This window comes from Salvelinus namaycush, chromosome 2 (assembly GCF_016432855.1).
Source record: "Salvelinus namaycush isolate Seneca chromosome 2, SaNama_1.0, whole genome shotgun sequence".
NCBI lineage: Eukaryota > Metazoa > Chordata > Actinopteri > Salmoniformes > Salmonidae > Salvelinus > Salvelinus namaycush.
This window is the reverse complement of record NC_052308.1, coordinates 10949427-10972465: the sequence shown is the minus strand read 5'-3', so window position 1 is coordinate 10972465 and position 23039 is coordinate 10949427. Positions and strand designations below refer to the sequence as shown.

The following is a 23039-nucleotide window of genomic DNA, read 5'->3' as shown; positions in this document are numbered from 1 at the left end:
GTGTATCCTGTTTCCATTGATCATCCTTGAGATGTTTCTGCAACTTGATTGGGTCAATTAAATTGATTGGACATGATTTGGAAAGGCACACACCGGTCTATATGATGTCAGAGCAAAAACCAAGCCATGAGGTCAAAGGAATTGTCCATAGAGCTCCGAGACAGGACAGATCTGGGGACAGGGTACCAAAAAATGTCTGCAGCATTGAAGATCCCCAAGAACACAGTGGCCTCCATCATTCTTAAATGGAAGAAGTTTGGAACTACCAATACTCTTTCATGAGCTTGCCGCCCAGCCAAACTGAACAATCGGGGAGAAGGGCCTTGCTGTGGGGAGGTTTTTCAGCGGCAGGGACTGGGAGACTAGTCAGGATCGTGGGAAAGATGAATGGAGCAAAGTACAGAGAGATCCTTGATGAAAACATGCTCCAGAGCGCTCAGGACCTCAGACTGGGGCGAAGGTTCGCCTTCCAACAGGACAACGACCCTAAGCACACAGCCAAGACAATGCAGGAGTGGCTTCGGGACACGTCTCTGAATGTCCTTGAGTGGCCCAGTCAGAGCCCGGAATTAAACCCGATCGAACATCTCTGGAGAGACCTGAAAATAGCCGTGCTGCGATGCGTCCCATCCAGCCTGACAGAGCTTGAGAGGATCTGCAGAGAAGAATTGGAGAAACTCCCCAAATACAGGTGTGCCAAGCTTGTAGCATCATACCCAAGAAGACTCAAGACTTCAACAAAGTACTAAGTAAAGGGTCTGAATACTAATGTCAAAAAAAATGTCTCATAACCTGTTTTTGCTTTGTCATTATGGGGTATTGTGTGTAGATCGATGAAGGAAAAAACTTTTTCATCCATTTTAGAATAAGGCTGTAACGTAACAAAATGTGGGAAAAGTCAAGGGGTCTGAATACTTTCCAAATGCACTGTATATATTTACAACAACAAAAAATATATATATGGGGGATTGGAAGTGATGCAGACAATTACATTGATAGAAGCCACAATCTATCTGCAGTATTAAAGCTGATCCCCCCCCCCCCCCCCCCCCCTAATACAGATTGTCAGACTATCGCGATGACAGACAATTTGGGTCTTGTTGAGGACATAGACTAAACTCAGTGAACATAGTCTGGCTATAGTGAGGATTCTCTGACACAAAAAAACATCTGACTGCCTGGACAAGTCGAGTAATGTCCAAATTGCAAAAAATAGAATAGACCGGAATTTAGTGCACTGCCTCACAGAAAAACCCACTTAAAATAGCCACACAAAACCTGTCACCTTGAAATATCTTCTTATTAGGCTAGTATAAATGCAGGGTGCTTTTCAAGTTAGGCTCCTCTGGGGAGAAATGAGTCTATTGAAGCAACCTGTCATAATCTCAGGGATGATGCCTCTTTATACTGTCAATAAAAATACATCATTAAATGTAAAAAGCACACTTTAAAGAAAGGAGGCAAAAGCAAAATGTGGAAAAAGAGAGACAAGGGTGAGAGAGCGAAAGAGAAAAATGGAGATAGAGAGCAAAATAGGTGGAGTGAGAGAGAAATAGAGTGAGAGAGAAATAGAGTGAGAGAGAAATAGAGAGAGAGAAATAGAGTGAGAGAGAAATATAGTGAGAGAGAAATAGAGTGAGAGAGAAATAGAGTGAGAGAGAAATAGAGTGAGAAAGGGAGAGATCAAGTCAGTGAGAGAGAGAGAAAGCTGTTTCCCATGCCAATAAAGCCTTTTGAATTGAATTGAAATAAATGAGAGAGAGAGAGAAGGACCAGAGAGAGAGAGATAGAGAGAGAGGGAGAAAGAGAGAGAGAGAGAGAGAGAGAGAGAGAGAGAGAGAGAGAGAGAGAGAGAGAGAGAGAGAGAGAGAGAGAGAGAGAGAGAGAGAGAGAGAGAGAGAGAGAGAGAGAGAGAGAGAGAGAGAGAGAGAGAGAGAGAGAGAGAGAGAGAGAGAGAGAGAGAGAGAGAGAGAGAGAGAGAGAGAGAGAGAGAGAGAGAGAGGAACTGTGTGTTTGACTCTTCAGATAAAGCTGTGTATGATGAAGGGAGGGAGGGGGGAGGCCTAGGGCGCGGCTCTCTCATTGGCATGCTGGATGTCTTTGGGCTTTTAAGCTATTAGGGAGCTGTTGCGACCATGGTGTTCCACACATAGCTTCATGTAGATGTTCATTTGTATGCCAATAAACAAATCTGCCCTAAGTTTACTGCTCAAATACACTGTGAAAATGATGCATTCTCAATGTCCTTTGTCTCACCACACATAAAGGTAGGCCTTCTCTAACTGCACATTAACTTCAAAAGCCCTGAGTGAAAGATGGTCTGCAGTCGTACAGATACAGGAATAAGGCAAGGAAAAACACAAAGGGAAAAGAGAAAAGAACAGAAAAAGAGAGACCATTTTGTTTTTCCATTATTGTCCATTATGTGACCTAAAATCATAGTGGTTGAAAAAAATCTGATGAATATGCTATGCATTCCATAACCTCTTTTATGTTACAATGCCTATGTCTTAATCCATGCTCAATAGTGCAGACTGCCCTTCTTTAAATGCTAGCCTTATTACACTTATTTCCTCTAAGCAACCTTTTAGTTATATGATCTCTCTCTCTCTCTCTCTCTCTCTCTCTCTCTCTCTCTCTCTCTCTCTCTCTCTCTCTCTCTCTCTCTCTCTCTCTCTCTCTCTCTCTCTCTCTCTCTCTCTCTCTCTCTCTCTCTCTCTCTCTCTCTCTCTCTCTCTCTCTCTCTCCCTTTCTCCCTCCCCCTCTCTCTCTCTGTCTCCCTCCCTTCTCTCAGTCTGTCTCTCTCTTTCAGTGGCTGTCAGATCCCTTCAGTAAAAAGCAGTTAAATCAGTCTTTGAATATTCCAATCCTGCGATAAGGAGAGGACGCTTTGTACCACTGCGCTCTGGGTAATGCAGATCCCCATTGTTGGCTGACATGGCTCCATTGAGGAGCCGGCTTTAGCCCCGATAGCATCGCCACACAGCATGGACACACTGCCAGATAAAGGGCCTATCCAACATGACACATGCACACAACGCCTCCCAAACAAGCCCCAATCTGATCAGCACAGGAGAGGCAGGAAGGAGACGCTCTAACAACAAATAAAGGCAAATAAGATAAACAGACCGTAACAATATTAATACAGGGATCAGGTGGTGTTCTGGTAACCTAGGAGGCAATCCAATTCTCCATCTATCAGCGTGACATGGTGGATCCTGGCACCGTACAGTCGGCAATCTCACCAGGCAGCAGTGACCAATCAAAAGCCACCTTACAGCGCATTTGGATCTGCCCTAGCCAATCACATGGCATCTTCATATTGAACCTCTGTCTAACAGTAGAACACCACTTATCCTGAAAACAGCTTCACGGTTCCATATTCTTCAGGACAACCGGATACAGGTTGAAGGCTTGAGGGCCAGGGTGCCAGGGAGCTGCCACCCCCTCTTCAAAGGTTGACTGAGAGTGGCCACTCAACCATCAGCGGTGGCAGAGACAAACCTGTTATTGTCGACCATGTAATCATTTCCATTAGACGCCTTGCTGTCCCCTACGAGGCTTCACAACGCTTCAAACATTCAAATCAGACAGTAACCTTCCTCAAGACATCTACGTCCGCATCGACCAAGGACAAGTTGCACCAAAGAAAGCACACACTGAAACCCAAACCTTTATCCATACCTTTAACCACTGAAACTCAAACCTTTATCCATACTTTTAACCACTGCAAATAAAAACTTTTCTATAAACACCTCTCACCCACAACTCTTTAAATGGAGATAGGAAATGAACATGCTACATTTACATAATTTAGTAGCTGCTCTTATGCACAGCAGTTAGGGCTAAGTGCCTTGCTCAAGGGCATTTGAACCAGCGTCCTTTTGGTTACTGGCCCTACGCTCTTAACCGCTAGGCTAGTGTACCTGCCGCCTCACAGGACCTAAGGGAAGGGAACCATGCCATCATCAAACAATGTCATGCAGCAATCTACTGGTCCCAGTAGGGAGGTCTTACATACTGTTTAATCAATATAATAATAATAATAATTTAATACAGTAAACATCACAGAGGTGATACCTAGACATTAGACAAAATATACAATATAAAGACCCAAACTATGATGGACCCAATTATTTAATAAAAAAAGCCAAACCCAATCCTCTATGATGGTGACCTCTCTAGTTCAGAGTTCTCATATAGACCCCCTCTCTAACCAGGGGGCCAGGGGGAGCAGGTTCTCTCTATGAAATAACATTTCATGGGTGTTGGGCATGTGTTGAGATGGGGAATAGAGCTTCGGAGCGTGGCCTGCTGGATTTCTTTGGCTATTGATTGCCATTCCCGGTGGGGCCTGGGGATCGATAGGCTGGGTTTAGACATGGCACGGGGGACTCTCTCTCTCTCTTTCTCTCTCTCTCTCTCTCTGCCCCCGGCTAACGCAGCGCTCCACAGCACCGTGGCTCACCAAACAAGAGTTCTTTCATGCCCTCTTAGTTGAGTGTGAAACAGCATGTCTGAGACCACTTGTGCTCTCTCTCTCTCACTCTCAGAGCAGCAGAACAACATTACATGAGAGTACTGAAGGAGTCAGGTAGAGGGTGAAGGCGAATGAGAGGGAGAGAGAGACAAATAAATAAAGAGAATGGAGAAAATAGCATTTCTACCTTGAAGAGAGATACTTACGCAAATTACAGCCGGGCCTGCAATCAAGAAGCTGAAATGACCAAACTGTGGGGTAACCAAGGCAACCAGCGAGTGAACAAAGCAGACAGCAGAAGAGAAAGCAGATGCAGAGAGTGAGCAAGGGAGCGAGGGAGGGAGGGAGAGGGAGTGGAGGAGAGAGGGGTGGGCTGAGGTTGCCAGCGGGAGTTGGATAAGGAGGAGGGGTGGAGGAGAGAAGAGAGGGGTGGGCTAGGGTGATTAGGATGTGGAGACATGGAGGGTGGAGGGAAGGGGAGGGGTGGGCTGTGGTGATCAGGAGGTAAAGACATGGAGGGTAGAGGGAAGGGGAGGGGTGGGCTGTGGTGATCAGGAGGTAAAGACATGGAGGGTGGAGGGAAGGGGAAGGGTGGGGTGAGATGGTCAGGAGGAGGAGGAGGGGGAGGGGGATAGGTAGGGGTGGAAGAGAGGAGAGAAAGGTGGCCTGGGGTGATCAACAGGAGGAGGAGGAGGATAAAGGGGTGGCCTGGGGTGATCAACAGGAGGAGGAGGAGGATAAAGGGGTGGCCTGGGGTGGTCAGGAAGAGGTGTAGAAGAATTGGACCGGTGATGATCCAGATTGATGTTTGAAGTGGCTATGGAGTGCCATATTACTAAATGAGCAATGATCCAACTCTTCCAGTTGCTTGACCAATTGGTACATATTATCCATGAGTTTCACATGAGTGCAAAGTACAAGCTTGTAGTCAAGGTTACAGTATTCTCACACATGTGCAATTGCACTCACACACTCACATGTAAACACACACACACACACACACACACACACACACACACACACACACACACACACACACACACACACACACACACACACACACACACACACACACACACACACACACGGTTCAATGTTGTGTATAGTAACAAGACTGGGTCCAGTCTATGTCTCTCTGCTGAGGCATCCAGACCATCAGATACGCTTGATACGGAGGCGGCAACGCTAAATTGTATATTGTGATGGATTTTCTCCCGTCCTCCTACCCCCTTCCTTTCATTCCTTTCCCTCAAGTGGTGAAAAGATGGAAAAGTGTTCCATGGCGCGGGATTCAGCGATAACAGAACGCTGTTTAGAAGTTCCATTACGCGCTCGGCAGCCTGCTAGCACTCTGCCTCTGTCTCAGCACGGCCACAGGAAAGAGAAGGGCGAGGGGGGGACGCTCACAAAGAAAATAGAAGCAGTTTATTTGTGATTATGCAATGTGTTTATGCTTATCAGTGTTCAAAAAAACATACTGTATATTTAAAAAGTGCTCCAATAGCCACACTCCCCTCCTCCCTCCTACTCTTCCTCCCGCTCTCTGTAGCTCCTGCTATGGAGACCCTATTTAAAGGGTTTGGTACTGGCTCACATATGTGCTGAAACAGGAAAAACTGACCCAACTCAGACAGAGCCTCTGCAGTCACTGAGAATGGGGGAATGTAGATTATTTGATATACAAAAGGAGGAAGTGATATAAGACGCTAGAATTACTAGGGAGAAAAACATCCCATTCAACCATAGAAATAGACATTCAAATATTATAGAGAGTATTTATTTAGTAGCAGACTTAGTGCAGTATGCTGCCCTGGCCTACTAAACGTAACGATCCGCCTGTTCGCCATCTAACACCTCAAGGTAATGTGAGTTACACTCATCATATGTGAGTAGGGAAAACAATCCTATTTCAAAAAGAACCAAATACTTCTTCTAAAACATGAAACAAAAAACATTTATTGCATAGACCGTTGAATTCCTGTCTCCCCCAATCTGTCCATAGATGAACATATAAATACAAAATAAAACTAAGACAGAAAAGAAGAACAATAAAAATGTGGGTGAAATAAGAGAAGAAACAGAATCCCAGTGAGGCGTCCTTTGGTGTCCGTCTATTTCACCTGATTGTGGTCCCTTGAAGACGGCCCTCATAAAACTAATGTATTCTGTGGTTAAGGGAGCCGCTCGCGTCGCTCTGCTCCGAGGGCCAGGCTGATAGAGCCATTCGCCCGCCACAATAATTTTCCGTAATTTCCTCTGAAGGGCCAATTATCTGAAATAGACGCATTATAAGAAGGGTTGGCATGGTCAGTGCAACAAATCGGAGTGTCAACTCTTACCCCCGCCACTAGAGGTCAGGCTCACTGAGGGAACTCTACTAATGTGGCTGGATCATGTCACTGTCACAAGTGCACCTAACCAGTGAAAGGAACAATTTTTAAAATCCTGTTTATCTCAAATGTGGGAGCTTTGAGATAAAAAAAACCCCCCAAAACAATCACATACAATCAGAAAAGCATATGCTACGAATACTGAGAAACAGGTTTCTTTATTCAGTATAACCCTGTCACACACACGCACGCACGCACGCACGCACGCACGCACGCACGCACGCACGCACGCACGCACGCACACTACACACACTACACACACTACACACACTACACACACTACACACACTACACACACACACACACACACACACACACACACACACACACACACACACACACACACACACACACTTTCATGGCCCATGATGAAATGCTTCATTTATTAGAGGGTGATAGAAGCGTGGTAGACGGCTCCTTCTCTCTGTGCCTTTTCTCCTCCTTTTCTCTCTCTCTCTATCAAACCTTCCTCGCTCCCACACGCCCTCACCTTCTCTCTGTGCCTATCTCCTCCTCCTTTTCTCTCTCTGTCTATCAAACCTTCCTCGCTCCCACACGCCCTCACCTTCTCTCTGTGCCTATCTCCTCCTCCTTTTCTCTCTCTCTCTATCAAACCTTCCTCGCTCCCACACGCCCTCACCTTCTCTCTGTGCCTATCTCCTCCTCCTTTTCTCTCTCTCTCTATCAAACCTTCCTCGCTCCCACACGCCCTCACCTTCTCTCTGTGCCTATCTCCTCCTCCTTTTCTCTCTCTCTCTATCAAACCTTCCTCGCTCCCACACGCCCTCACCTTCTCTCTGTGCCTATCTCCTCCTCCTTTTCTCTCTCTCTCTATCAAACCTTCCTCGCTCCCACACGCCCTCACCTTCTCTCTCTCCCTCTCTCCCCCGTTTCTCCATAGTAACTCACCCCTCTCCCCCTGTTTCTCCATGGTAACTCATCAGTCTCTCTCTCTCCCTTAACGATACAGCTATTAGCGCTAATGCATTTCAAACGTACAGCAGCTGCCACATCACATTCTGATGGAAAGTGGATGTCTTCTATCCCCCAGTCTCTTTCCACCATGTCCCTATGTCTTACACATCAGATCGACAACCCACTCCAGAGATCATCATGTCATGTGTCATGTGTCTAGGACCAGGCCTTGTAGATTCATTGATATTATCATACAGTACAGCTGCGTAAGTACTCCACTGGTTTTTGATACTAATAGTGGTATTAACAGGTAAACTACTGTACTTTATGCCTGTGATTGACAAGTAAGTGCTCTCTTGCATCGTTGCATTACTAATGGTGGTATTGAATATGAAATAAAGATAATAATAAAGTAACAAAACAAGAGATGATGCAAACACCTTTCTGTATCTCATGAAAGAGATAATAAACAGAGTTACGGTTTTAAAGCTGATCTGGTCGTAAACATATATTTTTTTTAAATAATAATATTAGGAGCTGGCAAGCAGTTTTGATACTGGAGTTATTCTACAAAGAGCGCCTTGTAGTCATAGCAACATTGTATCTTCCAGATGTAAAAATGCTATAAAATATCTTATATGTTATTCAATGGCATGAATGGTCAACAATATTGCTGTCACACCCTGATCAGTTTCACCTCTTTATTGTCTCCACCCCCTCCAGGTGTCGCTTGTTTTCCCCAGTGTATTTATCACTGTGTTTCCTGTCTCTCTATGCCAGTGTATTTATCACTGTGTTTCCTGTCTCTCTATGCCAGTGTATTTATCACTGTGTTTCCTGTCTCTCTGTGCCAGTGTATTTATCACTGTGTTTCCTGTCTCTCTATGCCAGTGTATTTATCACTGTGTTTCCTGTCTCTCTATGCCAGTGTATTTATCACTGTGTTTCCTGTCTCTCTATGCCAGTGTATTTATCACTGTGTTTCCTGTCTCTCTATGCCAGTGTATTTATCACTGTGTTTCCTGTCTCTCTGTGCCAGTGTATTTATCCCTGTGTTTCCTGTCTCTCTGTGCCAGTGTATTTATCCCTGTGTTTCCTGTCTCTCTGTGCCAGTGTATTTATCCCTGTGTTTCCTGTCTCTCTGTGCCAGTTTGCCTTATATGTCAAAGCCTACCAGCGGTTTTTCACGTTTTCCTGCTTTGCATTTTCTCCTTTTTCTAGTCCTCCCGGTTTTGACCCTTGCCTGTTTTGGACTCTGTACCCGCCTGCCTGACCATTCTGCCTGCCCTGACCTCGAGCCTGTCTGCCACTCTGTACCTCCTGGACTCTGATCTGGTTTTGACCTTTTGCCTGTCCATGACCATTCTCTTGCCTAACCCTTTGGATTTATTAAACATCTTAAACTCCAACCATCTGCCTCCTGTGTCTGCATTTAGGTCTCACCTAGTGTCATGATAATTTCCTTTAATAAGTCATAGCAGATAAAATGGTTGCTTACAATGGGCCTCTGTACGCCTATGTAGATATTATATAAAAATTCTGCCATTTCCAGCTACAATAGTCATTTACAACATTAACAATGTCTACACTGTATTTCTGATCAATTTGATGTTATTTTAATGGACAAAACATTTGATTTCTTTCAAAAACAAGGCCATTTCTGAGTGACAACAAACTTTTGAACAGTAGTGTGTGTATGTATATATACAGTTGAAGTCGGAAGTTACATTAACTTAGGTTGGAGTCATTAAATCTCGTTTTTCAACCACTCAACAAATTTCTTGGTAACAAACTATAGTTTTGGCAAGTCAGTTAGGACATCTACTTTGTGCATGACACAAGTCATTTTTCCAACAATTGTTTACAGACAGAGTATTTCAATTATAATTCACTGTATCACAATTCCAGTGGATCAGAAATGTACGTACACTAAATTGAGTGTGCCTTTAAACAGCTTGGAAAAATCCAGAAAATTATGTCATGGCTTTAGAAGCTTCTGATAGGCTAATTGACATCATTTGAGTCAATTGGAAGTGTACCTGTGAATGTATTTCAAGGCCTACCTTCAAACTCAGTGCCTCTTTGCTTGACATCATGGGAAAATCAAAAAGAAATCAGCCGAGACCTCAGAAAAAAAATGTAGACCTCCACAAGTCTGGTTCATCCTTGGGAGCAATTTCTAAACCCCTGAAGGTACCACGTTCATCTGTACAAACAATAGTACGCAAGTATAAACACCATGGGACCACGCAGCCATCATACCGCTCAGGTCGGAGACGCGTTCTGTCTCCTAGAGATGAACGGACTTTGGTGCGAAAAGTGCAAATCAATCCCAGAACAACAGCAAAGGACCTTGTGAAGATGCTGGAGGAAACAGGTACAAAAGTATCTATATCCACAGTAAAATGAGTCTTATATCGACATAACCTGAAAGGCCACTCAGCAAAGAAGAAGACACTGCTCCAAAACTGCCATAAAAAAGCCAGACTACGGTTTGCAACTGCACACGGGAACAAAGATCGTACTTTTTGGAGAAATGTCCTCTGGTCTGATGAAACATAAATAGAACTGTTTTGCCATAATGACCATCGTTGTGTTTGGAGGAAAAGGGGGAGGCTTGCAAGCCGAAGAATACCATCCTAACCGTGAAGCACGGGGGTGGCAGCATCATGTTGTGGGGTGCTTGCTGCAGGAGAGACTGGTGCACTTCACAAAATAGATGGCATCATGAGGGAGGAAAATGATGTGGATATAGTCAAGCAACATCTCAAGACATCAGTCAGGAAGTTAAAGCTTGGTAGCATACATCCAAAGTTGTGGCAAAATGGCTTAAAGACAACAAGGTCAAGGTATTGGAGTGGCCATCACAAAGCCCTGACCTCAATCCTATATAAAATTTGTGGGCAGAACTGAAAAAGGGTGTGCGAGCAAGGAGGCCACCAAACCTGACTCAGTTACACCAGCTCTGTCAGGAGGAATGGGCCAAAATTCACCCAACTTATTGTGGGAAGCTTGTGGAAGGCTACCTGAAACATTTGACCCAAGTTAAACAATTTAAAGGCAATGCTACCAAATACTAATTGAGTGTATGTAAACTTCTGACCCACTGGGAATGTGATGAAAGAAATAAAAGCTTAAATAAATCACTCTCTACAATTATTCTGACATTTCACATTCTTAAAATAAAGTGGTAATCCTAACTGACCTAAGACAGGGACTTTTTACTAGGATTAAATGTCAGAAATTGTGAAAAACTGAGTTTAAATTTATTTGGCTAAAGTGTATGCAAACTTCCGACTTCAACTGTATAAATTACTGTAATGTGAAATGATTTAGGGGCTGGTTCTTGTAGTCATTAGCCCTGGGGCCCTGCTACTAAAAAGCAGAGACCCAAGAGAATGCATCCAGAGACAATACAATAAAATTAATGGTCTGGAAAGAGACCCTGACAGAGCTGAGATAGGATGACCTATGATCTTGAGAAATCAGGAGCAATCAAACACTTTAATGTCTATTTCACACACCATTTAATTCCAATGGATTTAAAACCCTGAACGACCATCACAACAGGTGTTATGACCACCAACAGTCCAACGGTCAAAATGTTGGACCATCGGGGTGATCATATTACCAACCCAGGCACCATCGTCATAGTTACAATAGGAAGAAAGAAGGTCTGTCGTTATGGTAACAGATGCAACAGCAGCAGTGCAGAGGAAGAGGGAACAGCCATATCATTGTGTCGTATGATGTCTCCGGTGTTATTGAACATAGAAGATGGGCCAGGCCAGGTAGGGAACACACACACACACACACACACACACACACACACACACACACACACACACACACACACACACACACACACACACACACACACACACACACACACACACACACACACACACACACACACACTCACACACACACACTCACACACACACACACTCCCATACACATAGACAAACACAAATTCTACTGTCTGTCTTACATAAACACCTTTCTCTCGGAGTCTGACAGCTTGCTCCACCGGGTTAGTTTAAGATGCTCTGTGCTGTTCCTAATATGCCAAAAGATCATGCCCCCCTAATCTAATTACAGTGTCACTCAGTCGAGTGTTCACCCAAAAGGAAATTAGAAAAGCACAAAATCTACAAGCATATCTGCCTCTCCCCACCCTCCCTTCCCTCCCCCTCCCAACAAGTTTTCTTTAATGGCTTCACAGTCGCTCCTGCCGAGATTCATTACCTGCTCTAATTATAAAGGCAAATGAAATCAGCTCCAATACATTATTAATGGAGTAGCACCATTAGGATTCATTTGCAGTATTTGCAACAATATGATATTTTCTAACTGTTTTCATGGCTGATTAAAGACATGGACAGATAAGCAAAAAAGGTGGAAGGAGGGGAAGGGGTGAGGGTCAGACAGAAGGAGAGAGAGAGAGAGGGAAGAATGAGGGGAAGGGGTGAGGGTCAGACAGAAGGAGAGAGAGAGAGAGGGAGAGGGAGAGGGGAAGGGGTGAGGGTCAGACAGAAGGAGAGAGAGAGAGAGGGAGGGATGAGGGGAAGGGGTGAGGGCCAGACAGAAGGAGAGAGAGAGAGAGGGAGAGGGGAAGGGGTGAGGGTCAGACAGAAGGAGAGAGAGAGAGGGGGAGGGATGAGGGGAAGGGGTGAGGGTCAGACAGAAGGAGAGAGAGAGAGAGAGAGGGAGAGGGGAAGGGGTGAGGGTCAGACAGAAGGAGAGAGAGAGAGAGGGTGAGGGTGAGGGGAAGGGGTGAGGGTCAGACAGAAGGAGAGAGAGAGGGAGGGATGAGGGGAAGGGGTGAGGGTCAGACAGAAGGAGAGAGAGAGAGATGGAGAGGGGAAGGGGTGAGGGTCAGACAGAAGGAGAGAGAGAGAGAGAGAGGGAGGGATGAGGGGAAGGGGTGAGGGTCAGACAGAAGGAGAGAGAGAGAGAGGGAGGGATGAGGGGAAGGGGTGAGGGTCAGACAGAAGGAGAGAGAGAGAGAGAGAGAGAGGGGAAGGGGTGAGGGTCAAACAGAAGGAGAGAGAGAGAGAAGGATGAGGGGAAGGGGTGAGGGTCAGACAGAAGGAGAGAGAGAGAGAGGGAGGGATGAGGGGAAGGGGTGAGGGTCAGACAGAAGGAGAGAGAGAGAGAGAGAGAGAGAGAGGGGAAGGGGTGAGGGTCAAACAGAAGGAGAGAGAGAGAGAGGGATGAGGGGAAGGGGTGAGGGTCAGACAGAAGGAGAGAGAGAGGGAGGGATGAGGGGAAGGGGTGAGGGTCAGACAGAAGGAGAGAGAGAGAGAGAGAGAGAGGGGGGGGGGAAGGGGTGAGGGTCAGACAGAAGGAGAGAGAGAGAGAGAGAGGGAGAGGGGAAGGGGTGAGGGTCAGACAGAAGGAGAGAGCGAGAGGGATGAGGGGAAGGGGTGAGGGTCAGACAGAAGGAGAGAGAGAGAGAGGGATGAGGGGGAGGGGTGAGGGTCAGACAGAAGGAGAGAGAGAGCGAGGGAAAGGGGTGAGGGTCAGACAGAAGGAGAGAGAGAGAGGGAGAGGGGAAGGGGTGAGGGTCAGACAGAAGGAGAGAGAGAGAGGGATGAGGTAGAGAGATAATGGGAGAGAGAGAGAGAAAGAGAGGAAGAGGGGAAATGAGTGGGAAAGGGAGAGAGCTGGCTTTGCCACTTGAAGAGACAGTGAAACCATATTGAATGCAGTTACCTATGAACAGGTGTGCTGTGTGAGGGCACTGTGACCCAAATGCAACTGCCTGCATGGGTACACATCCGATTGAGCAACATTAAAGCTGACCAGCTGGCCACAGGCAGACATAGATGAAGGCATCAGTCCTGCCCGGCCCTGAGCGAAGGGGACAGATGCACTGACAGACAGAACCACCCTGGGTCGGTGGGAACAGCGGGTGGAGAGAGGTGCAGGCACTGTCACCCCCAAACTTCGGCTTCAGTGTAAGCGACCATGAATACAAATGGACTTTGCTGGGAAGTATGGCTCATAATAATTTGTTTAAAATCAGTTAAAGCCTATTCTCAAATATCCCCTGGGAGGCGCGGGGTTAAAAATCTATTTGTGGGAAGTGTACCATGACAGCTAGCTCGTCTCCCTGGAGACAGAAGATACACACACACTCCCCGCTGTTGTATCTTGTGATGGGTGTGAGATTGAGTGTGTGTGTGTGTATATACGGGGCATCTGTGTGTTTGTAAATCTGAGAGTGAGTGGAGCACACACACAAACAGACACATACAGATACACACACAAACGCACCAAAAACACGCACCAAACACACACAAAACACAAGCCAAGTAATACTGAAAGTTCTGAGATGTAGACATTAACAGGGAGTGGTGTTCTGCTGTTTTAAAGGTCAGGTGTTGGAAAATGCAAAGTTCAACCTGCTTTGGCCTTACATGCACAACACAGATTCACCATTATGTAGAAATAGGCCGTGGGACATTATCAAATGCTCAAACACACATAACACATCTTCATTCTGGGTGGTGCATGTGAGTGTGTACATGTGTCTGTAATACTGATAGCATTGACATTTAAAAGACAACAAAATACAGGTTGTGTTACTTTGGTGGATAAATGTAAATATGAAGAGACAGATAGAGGAAGAGAGATGGGTAGAAATATGGATGAAATGGTGAGAGTGCGAGAGAGAGAAAAGAAAGAGAGAGAGAGTGCGCGAGAGAGAAAAGAGAGAGAGGGAGGTTCTAACTTTACCTTGATACTGTCCAGCCAGGGAAAATCTGTCTGCAGCTGCTCCGCCTCCCTGGCCAGCCTCTATACAGGAAACACACATGAAGCAGAGGTCAGGGTCAAGGGTCAATATAGAGGTCAGGGTTAAAGGCTCCTCTGGTTCAGTGGGTAGGTGTCAGAGTGTGTGGTTGTGTGTGTGTGCCAACCTGTTCTCGAGGGAAAACACTAAGTGAACTAAGTGCTGTTCATAGACTGTATAATTCTAGAGGCAGTGACTGGTGCCAAGCTCAGCATGCTCCTCAATGGGCTTACACATTTCTCCTCACTGTCGGGGGAATTTCATTTCTGTAAGGCGCAAGCTAAATGACTACAATTTCAAACCATGTACTGTAGCAAAATGGTGCCAGACACATTTAGGTTAGCTATAGTGTGTTGGAAATAAACTGTGATTACAACGGTGTTATTCCAAGGGGTAATACAGTTAGCATTTGGAGTGGAGAAGGTGAGGGCCATTGAATAACATGAACATGTTGAATAAAATGTCACTTTACCAAACCAAACGGACAAGGAATGTTTGTCAAATGCCTTTTCGTGGCTAAAGGGGTTCCGTGCAATGTTGCTCGCTTTATTTTCGTATTCTCGGCACGTTTTTCGCATTTTGGTTCCTAACTATTAATAGTTATAATATAGGTCTGACATAATTAATTGCACAGGGATTATAACATGGAGTATTACTGTCTATGTGTAGAGGCTTATGGGCGACACACAATATCTCGTCGCCCAATGGCAAAATAGAGTGAGTCTCTAAAGAGACAGTCTCTTCCCTGTGTGTCTGCATGGTACCATGCCTCAGTACTGTGTCTAGGTTTCCTCTCTGCTCCCACTTCAACCCCCTAGGGAAATATCTGGTTTGCATCCCCTATCAGCCAGTCAGCCAGCCAGTCAGCCAGTCAACCAGCCAGTCAGCCAGTCAACCAGCCAGTCAGCCAGTCAACCAGCCAGTCAGCCAGTCAGCCAGCCAGTCAGCCAGTCAACCAGTCAACCAGCCAGCCAGTCAGTCAATCAGCCAACCAGTCAGCCAGTCAACCAGCCAGTCAGCCAGTCAACCAGCCAGTCAGCCAGTCAACCAGTCAGTCAGCCAGTCAACCAGCCAGTCAGCCAGTCAACCAGTCAACCAGCCAGCCAGTCAGTCAATCAGCCAACCAGTCAGCCAGTCAACCAGCCAGTCAGCCAGTCAACCAGCCAGTCAGCCAGTCAACCAGCCAGTCAGCCAGTCAACCAGCCAGTCAGCCAGTCAGCCAGCCAGTCAGCCAGTCAACCAGCCAGTCAGCCAGCCAGTCAGCCAGTCAACCAGCCAGCCAGTCAGTCAATCAGCCAACCAGTCATCCACCCAGCCAGTCAGCCAGCCAGTCAGCCAGTCAGCCAGCCAGCCACACAGTCCCTGGGCTTGAAAATGACAAACCCTATTTAGACTCCCACTAAGTGGACTTTCATTTCTGGTACAACATCAAAGGGACCACATTCCCCAAGCACATTTTTTTCTCTCCTAAAGAAAGGAAAGTGATAAACTCTTGTTAGAGAGAGAAGTGTCCTATTTCTGTCTGAAGGTCCATCCCCCCGAGTCCCCCATCACTAAGACCCTCCCACTCACAGCTAGCCAGACCTAGCCCCTCCTACTCCGTTTATGATATCACTAACCTTGTTAGTGAAACAATAGCTGAATGCCAGGATCATAAGGGTCTTAATCACCTGAATGAGGATTATATTAAGAAACAATGAAATGTAGATTTTATTCAGTCACTACTAATGAGGTGAACCACTGAAACAATGACACATACAGCAGAGCTAATTAGTCTAATGAAATGATCGCCACAAAGTTCATTGAAGGAAACGTCCTCAGTTTTGTGACAGTGTGGCGTTGTGTATACAACGGAGGGGTCAACCTAGCTAAAGGGCACTCTTGAGTGTTCGTAATCCAACAGTTTTCAATTAGCGATCAACAGTGGAGTGTGCTGCTGGCTAAACAATTAACTCCAGATTCTACACTGCTCTGAATTGGCCTGAGAACTGAACATATGGCTAAAGGGTTAGCCCTATATGCCACATATGGCAAAGTGAGAACCTTTTGTCTCACCCTTCATGTATAGTATGACTTTGCATATAAATGATTTGTGAATGCTTATGAAGATATAAAGCCTTTACAAGTTGTTGTTTTTCCAAAGTGAGACCTTTCAATGCCAAACGATGGTAGTCTGTCAATACGTGTCTGTCTATCTGTGACGTCTCTTCAAGGAGACGAAAATTATAAAAAAGGAGAAGAGGACATGAATCATGATGAATGAGGAAATACAAATGTAGTGTCCATGTCCATGACACTGCATATGAAGAATGGTTCCTCCCTCATTCTCTGTCCTTCCTTCCTGATGATCTGTCTTCTTCCTCAGTCATCTGTTTCTCTGGCTTCTTCCTCAGTTGTCTGTTTCTCTGGCTTCTTCCTCAGTCATCTGTTTCTCTGGCTTCTTCCTCAGTCATCTGTTTCTCTGGCTTCTTCCTCAGTCGTGTGTTTCTCTGGCTTCTTCCTCAGTCATCTGTTTCTCTGGCTTCTTCCTCAGTCGTCTGTTTCTCTGGCTTCTTCCTCAGTCATCTGTTTCTCTGGCTTCTTCCTCAGTCGTGTGTTTCTCTGGCTTCTTCCTCAGTCGTCTGTTTCTCTGGCTTCTTCCTCAGTCGTCTGTTTCTCTGGCTTCTTCCTCAGTCGTCTGTTTCTCTGGCTTCTTCCTCAGTCGTCTGTTTCTCTGGCTTCTTCCTCAGTCGTGTGTTTCTCTGGCTTCTTCCTCAGTCGTGTGTTTCTCTGGCTTCTTCCTCAGTCGTCTGTTTCTCTGGCTTCTTCCTCAGTCGTCTGTTTCTCTGGCTTCTTCCTCAGTCGTGTGTTTCTCTGGCTTCTTCCTCAGTCGTGTGTTTCTCTGGCTTCTTCCTCAGTCGTGTGTTTCTCTGGCTTCTTCCTCAGTCGTGTGTTTCTCTGGCTTCTTCCTCAGTCGTCTGTTTCTCTGGCTTCTTCCTCAGTCGTCTGTTTCTCTGGCTTCTTCCTCAGTAATCTGTTTCTCTGGCTTCTTCCTCAGTCGTCTGTTTCTCTGGCTTCTTCCTCAGTCGTCTGTTTCTCTGGCTTCTTCCTCAGTATTGTGTTTTTACAGTCCCCCAGTAAGGCTCCATGTCTCTGGGCCGTATCTCTCCTCTAGCAGCTTAAAGTAGTACCTCCCTGCTCCAAAACAGCCATGTGTCTTCATGTGTCTCTCCTTACTATGTGTTGGCTCAGATGAATGGGCTACACAGAATCATAAAACACGGGACGAGATGTTAAAACTGTCCATTGTGCCAATAGATGGTATGCACTCACATGAGATTTGCCGTGATGTTGACAGAGTGGCATGGGAGGTTTATTTCTTAGACTGGGTTAAGATGTCAATTTTGGGACACATCCTCAGTAGTGTGCCTTCGAATCAGTGGGTGTTTCGGCCTTTAATCACTAAACACCCTCATCAAAGGTGGCCAGCTAAAGGGTGATCAAGCCTTAGCTTGTGTCCCATGCCCAATTAAGATTTCCCACGCAAACAGACCATGAATCAGACTGAGAGACGGACGGGGGGTATATAATCTATGTTGGAGGCTGGAGCCAAGCCACTTAGTGCAACTGGATGAGCATAGTGAGATCAGAACAGTACAGAACAGTACAGTACAGCACAGGCCGGCCCACACAGTACAGAGACATGGACCCAGTCTAACTACTGAGACACAGCACAGTCCAGCAGTTTCAATATCACTGCTTTAATGTCTCTAACACCATCTATATCACCGATGGTGATGCTACAGACAAGGTCAAGCAGTAGAAACACTGTGTGCTGTCCAACAGAGTGCTTTACTGCAGCTATACATCTTCAACCCTTCACACTATATAATCGACTAGCTGACAGTATTACTGTACTGTACACGTGGTGGATGGATCATCAGAGCTGTTTGTTCAGTCCTTGTCTGTGATGTTACTGCAAGCCTGGCGGATCCAAGGATCTCTCTCTCACGATCTCTCTCTCTCTATCTCTCTGTCTCTCTCTCACTTCTACACTTGTGGAACTTAAAAGCCATAATGAAAAGCTCAGTGAGAGGCGATTAGCATATTTAATATTCCTAACTGTTCTGTTTGCTCTGTTCCAGAGGAGAGTGGTTTAATCACTCAAAGTTGTGTTATTTTAGGAGGAATGACAGCATACCAGGGACCAGCCATGTCATGCTGCGTTGAGCCCACTAAACGACACACCACACCGTAATGCCTGGCCCGCCCACCCGCCTGTCTGATTTCTGCAGTGAGTTAGGGTCCTCCAGTCCAGACCTCCACTCAGCCGGCCTGTGTGACAATAAGGGCACTCAGCACAACACATTGTTCTCCGGGTTGATCTCGAGGGCACTCGAAAACAACACTACACAGGCCACTCAACAAAACACACTGTGTTTAGTCCGTGTGATTGCAGCGGCAGTGTATTGCGGCACTCAACACCTGTTTATTGACCTCTCAACACTGTGTCTGGGTGACATACAGTAGGCTGCAATAACATAGGGCCCTTAACACTGTGCATGACTGCTAAAGGTGGTTCGATAACATCCCCACAGTGACATCTGCAGTTAGCAAAGCCCCAAAAACAAGTCTGCTTTGACTTCCTGCCTGTCAATCTTACCAGTGACCAAGTGAGCATTCAGACACTTCCTTCACATAAGGTTAAATCTACCAGTTGGTCAGCAGTATTTTGCCTGAGTCCTATCACCCTGTGTCCAGTAGGGGGAGAAGCTCCAGTCTGACTGGCCCAGTGGTCCTCCTCAGCAGCCAGCCAGTTGAGCCTGTTAGAGTGAGTGCAGTCCGTCTGCAGAGAGAGTCCATTATGTCTGTCTCTCTTCTAGCACTGGGCTGGGATTAGGGTCAATCATAGAAATCACTCAGTCCCACAACCACCACCACAGATTGAGGGACTTTCAGCTCCAGAATTTAAAACATCTCAGATTAACTCTTTCTCTCTCTCTTTCTGTCTCCCCCATTATTTTATCTCCTCCTCCTGCTTTGTCCTCCATCATATGCCATACGTAACCTGTCACTTTCTCTCCATCTGTCTTACTTTCTACCTATCAGCAGGGTTTTACCCCACCTTTAACTCGTATCATGGTCCCAATCTAACCACAAGACGATTTCCAGCCACTTGAAGTGACTTTATTAAAAAAATACTGTCAATTAATAAATCAATCATTGATTACTCTCTGAGAAGAACAGAGAAGTAGATTGTGTACAGTACAATGATGCATTCATGGACCCTTCATATACTGTACATGATTGCATCATTGTACTGTACACCCTTGAAATGAATGCAAGTGGGAACACAGCATTGATATGGACCTCACGCATTGGCATATTGTCATGTATGTTCTCCTAATTAGACTAAGCCCTATAATGAGAGACATCCAATGTGAAGTTCTGATTCCTGTGCTGAGAGGACAGTGATAACATGACCATACTGTTCTCTCCTCAGAGAGACACAACAATATGAAGGTCAATAATGAGGAGAAATAATGACCCTTAATCCCAGGTCCCTGGTTGCTCTCCCATATGCAGCTGGGCATTGTAGTTCTTCTGAGCTGGCTTGGAGTGAGGAAGTGCGTGGATGGGAGAAAGACCCTGCGGGTGTGGTTGGGAGACCCGGTCTCTGTTCTGTGGTCCAAAGAGACCTGTGGCGGGCCCGTTCTGCAGAGGCTGTGTGTGTAGTGCTATTATAGCCCTGTGCAAAGATAATCCCTGCCTTTGTTTCCCCCTAATCTTCCCCTTCCCTCCACAATGGAAATTATATCACTTCCTCTTGCATTTCCCCACTCCTCATCACTAAGCATGCAGTCTGTCTGTCTCTCTCTCTCTCTCTCTCTCTCTGCCACAGAGACCAGTTACTATACCAGACCAAGCAGCATGCTGCCACCTACCCACCAGAGCACTGGTAGAACACCCGATTTCTAGAGCAGATCGCCAGATTTCTATAGCAGAACACCAGATTTCTATAGCAGAACACCAGATTTCTATAGCAGAACACCAGATTTCTATAGTAGAAACACCCAATTTCTATAGAACACCAGATGTCTATAGTAGAACACCAGATTTCTATATCAGAACACCAGATTTCTGCAGCAGAACACCAGATTTCTATAGTAGAATAACATATTTCTATAGAACACCAGATGTCTATAGTAGAACACCAGATTTCTATATCAGAACACCAGATTTCTGCAGCAGAACACCAGATTTCTATAGGAGAATAACATATTTCTATAGAACACCAGATGTCTATAGTAGAACACCAGATTTCTATATCAGAACACCAGATTTCTGCAGCAGAACACCAGATTTATATAGGAGAATAACATATTTCTATAGAACACCAGATGTCTATAGTAGAACACCAGATTTCTATAGAAGAATAACATATTTCTAGGGCCTCCCGGGTGGCGCAGTGGTCTAGGGCACTGCATCGCAGTGCTAACTGCGCCACCAGAGTCTCTGGGTTCGCGCCCAGGCTCTGTCGCAGCCGGCCGCGACCGGGAGGTCCGTGGGGCGACGCACAATTGGGCTAGCGTCGTCCGGGTTAGGGTGGGTTTGGCCGGTAGGGATATCCTTGTCTCATCGCGCTCCAGCGACTCCTGTGGCGGGCCGGGCGCAGTGCGTGCTAACCAAGGGGGCCAGGTGCACGGTGTTTCCTCGGACACATTGGTGCGGCTGGCTTCCGGGTTGGAGGCGCGCTGTGTTAAAGAAGCAGTGCGGCTTGGTTGGGTTGTGCTTCGGAGGACGCATGGCTTTCGACCTTCGTCTCTCCCGAGCCCGTACGGGAGTTGTAGCGATGAGACAAGATAGTAATTACTAGCGATTGGATACCACGAAAATTGGGGAGAAAAGGTGATAAAAAAAAAAAAAAAAAAAAAAAAAAAGAATAACATATTTCTATAGAACACCAGATTTCTATAGTAGAACACCAGATTTCTATAGTAGAACACCAGATTTCTATAGAAGAATAACATATTTCTATAGAACACCAGATTTCTATAGTAGAACACCAGATTTCTATAGTAGAACACCAGATTTCTATAGTAGAACACCAGATTTCTATAGCAGAACACCATATTTCTGCAGCAGAACACCAGATTTCTATAGAAGAATAACATATTTCTATAGAACACCATATTTCTATAGTAGAACACCAGATTTCTATAGTAGAACACCAGATTTCTATAGCAGAACACCAGATTTCTATAGCAGAACACCAGATTTCTAGAGCAGAACACCAGATTTCCATATACAGCTTTCTATATTAGAATTCTTGAACACCAGTTTTGCACAGTAGCCTACAACAGCAGCCTTCTATTCTGGTGTGTTTCTAAAATGAGCAGCAGCTCGCTTTCTATTGTTGATCACAATCTGTCTTTACTAGAATGGCACGGTTTTAGTAGAACACCAGATTTCTATAGTAGAATGCAAGCTTTCTACACCAGAGTACCTTCATTCGAGTTTGACATACTGTATAACAGCTTTCTGCATACAGTATGAACATGATGTTGTCATACAAAGGAAAGTACTCATGTTAAATGACTAGATCAATGGGATCACAGCTGGTTTAAAATAGTATTTCTCCACTCAAGGCTACAGCAGAGAAGAGTCAGACTGTTGGACCTGTTTTATCTCAAGACCATATTAATATAGCACTTACTCATCAGCCTCACTGAAACTACCAGTCCTAAACTATTATGAAACATATTCTGATAAGATATCCAACCCAGTAGCCATGCCATAGGGTGGCTAATCAACTAGTCTGACCTAGTGCAAAGCAGCTGGGATTTTCTACATCCCATTCTGCCTCCAGTATGAATCCACCAACTGTAGCTGGCCCAACAGACTTACATAGAATAGTCCCCCAATCAGGAAGAGCTGCCAGAGTTGTGACTAGAGGGAGTGCAGATACGACCGGAAGTTACTTTTCGTAGCAAGTTAGGAGAGCATTTTGGCTAACCCTTAACCTAACCCTTTTCCTTACTTCAACCTAAGTCTCCTAACCTGCCACGTTAATTAATTAACCTGCTACAAAAAGTTAATTCCGGTCATAGCTGTACTCCCTCCAGTCAGAACCTGGTGCCAGCTATCTCCAAAAACACACGTATTTCCTGCCAGGCCACGTGGGCTATTGGGAGATGTAGTCTTTTTCCATGTGAGATGTGTAGTTCCACAAGAACACACATTTTCCTCATCAAGCCACAAAACCTTTGGAACTAAGCAACAGAACCATCACACCATTTCACAAAGTCCTCTAAGAGCAGGCCATTGTGGTCCCAATAATCATTCAATAGAGCAACTACAGGCTGGAATTGTCTGAAAATTCAATTAATTGTCTGCAAATTCATCTGGGTGAATACCAAAAACAACTCTATTAATATCAATGAATGGTACAGTGTCCTTCCTAACCTAGCTCCAA

General features: G+C 45.5%; 1 protein-coding gene across 1 annotated transcript in view; it reads right to left on the bottom strand.

The window, feature by feature from the left end:
- The window catches only part of LOC120020369 (voltage-dependent calcium channel subunit alpha-2/delta-2-like), a 298389-nt gene that overhangs the window by 112748 nt on the left and 162602 nt on the right, over positions 1-23039 (bottom strand). The window contains exon 4 of the mRNA XM_038963972.1: positions 14530-14589. Within this exon, the coding sequence (XP_038819900.1) occupies positions 14530-14589 (60 nt within the window). The remainder of the gene's footprint in view (positions 1-14529; positions 14590-23039) is intronic.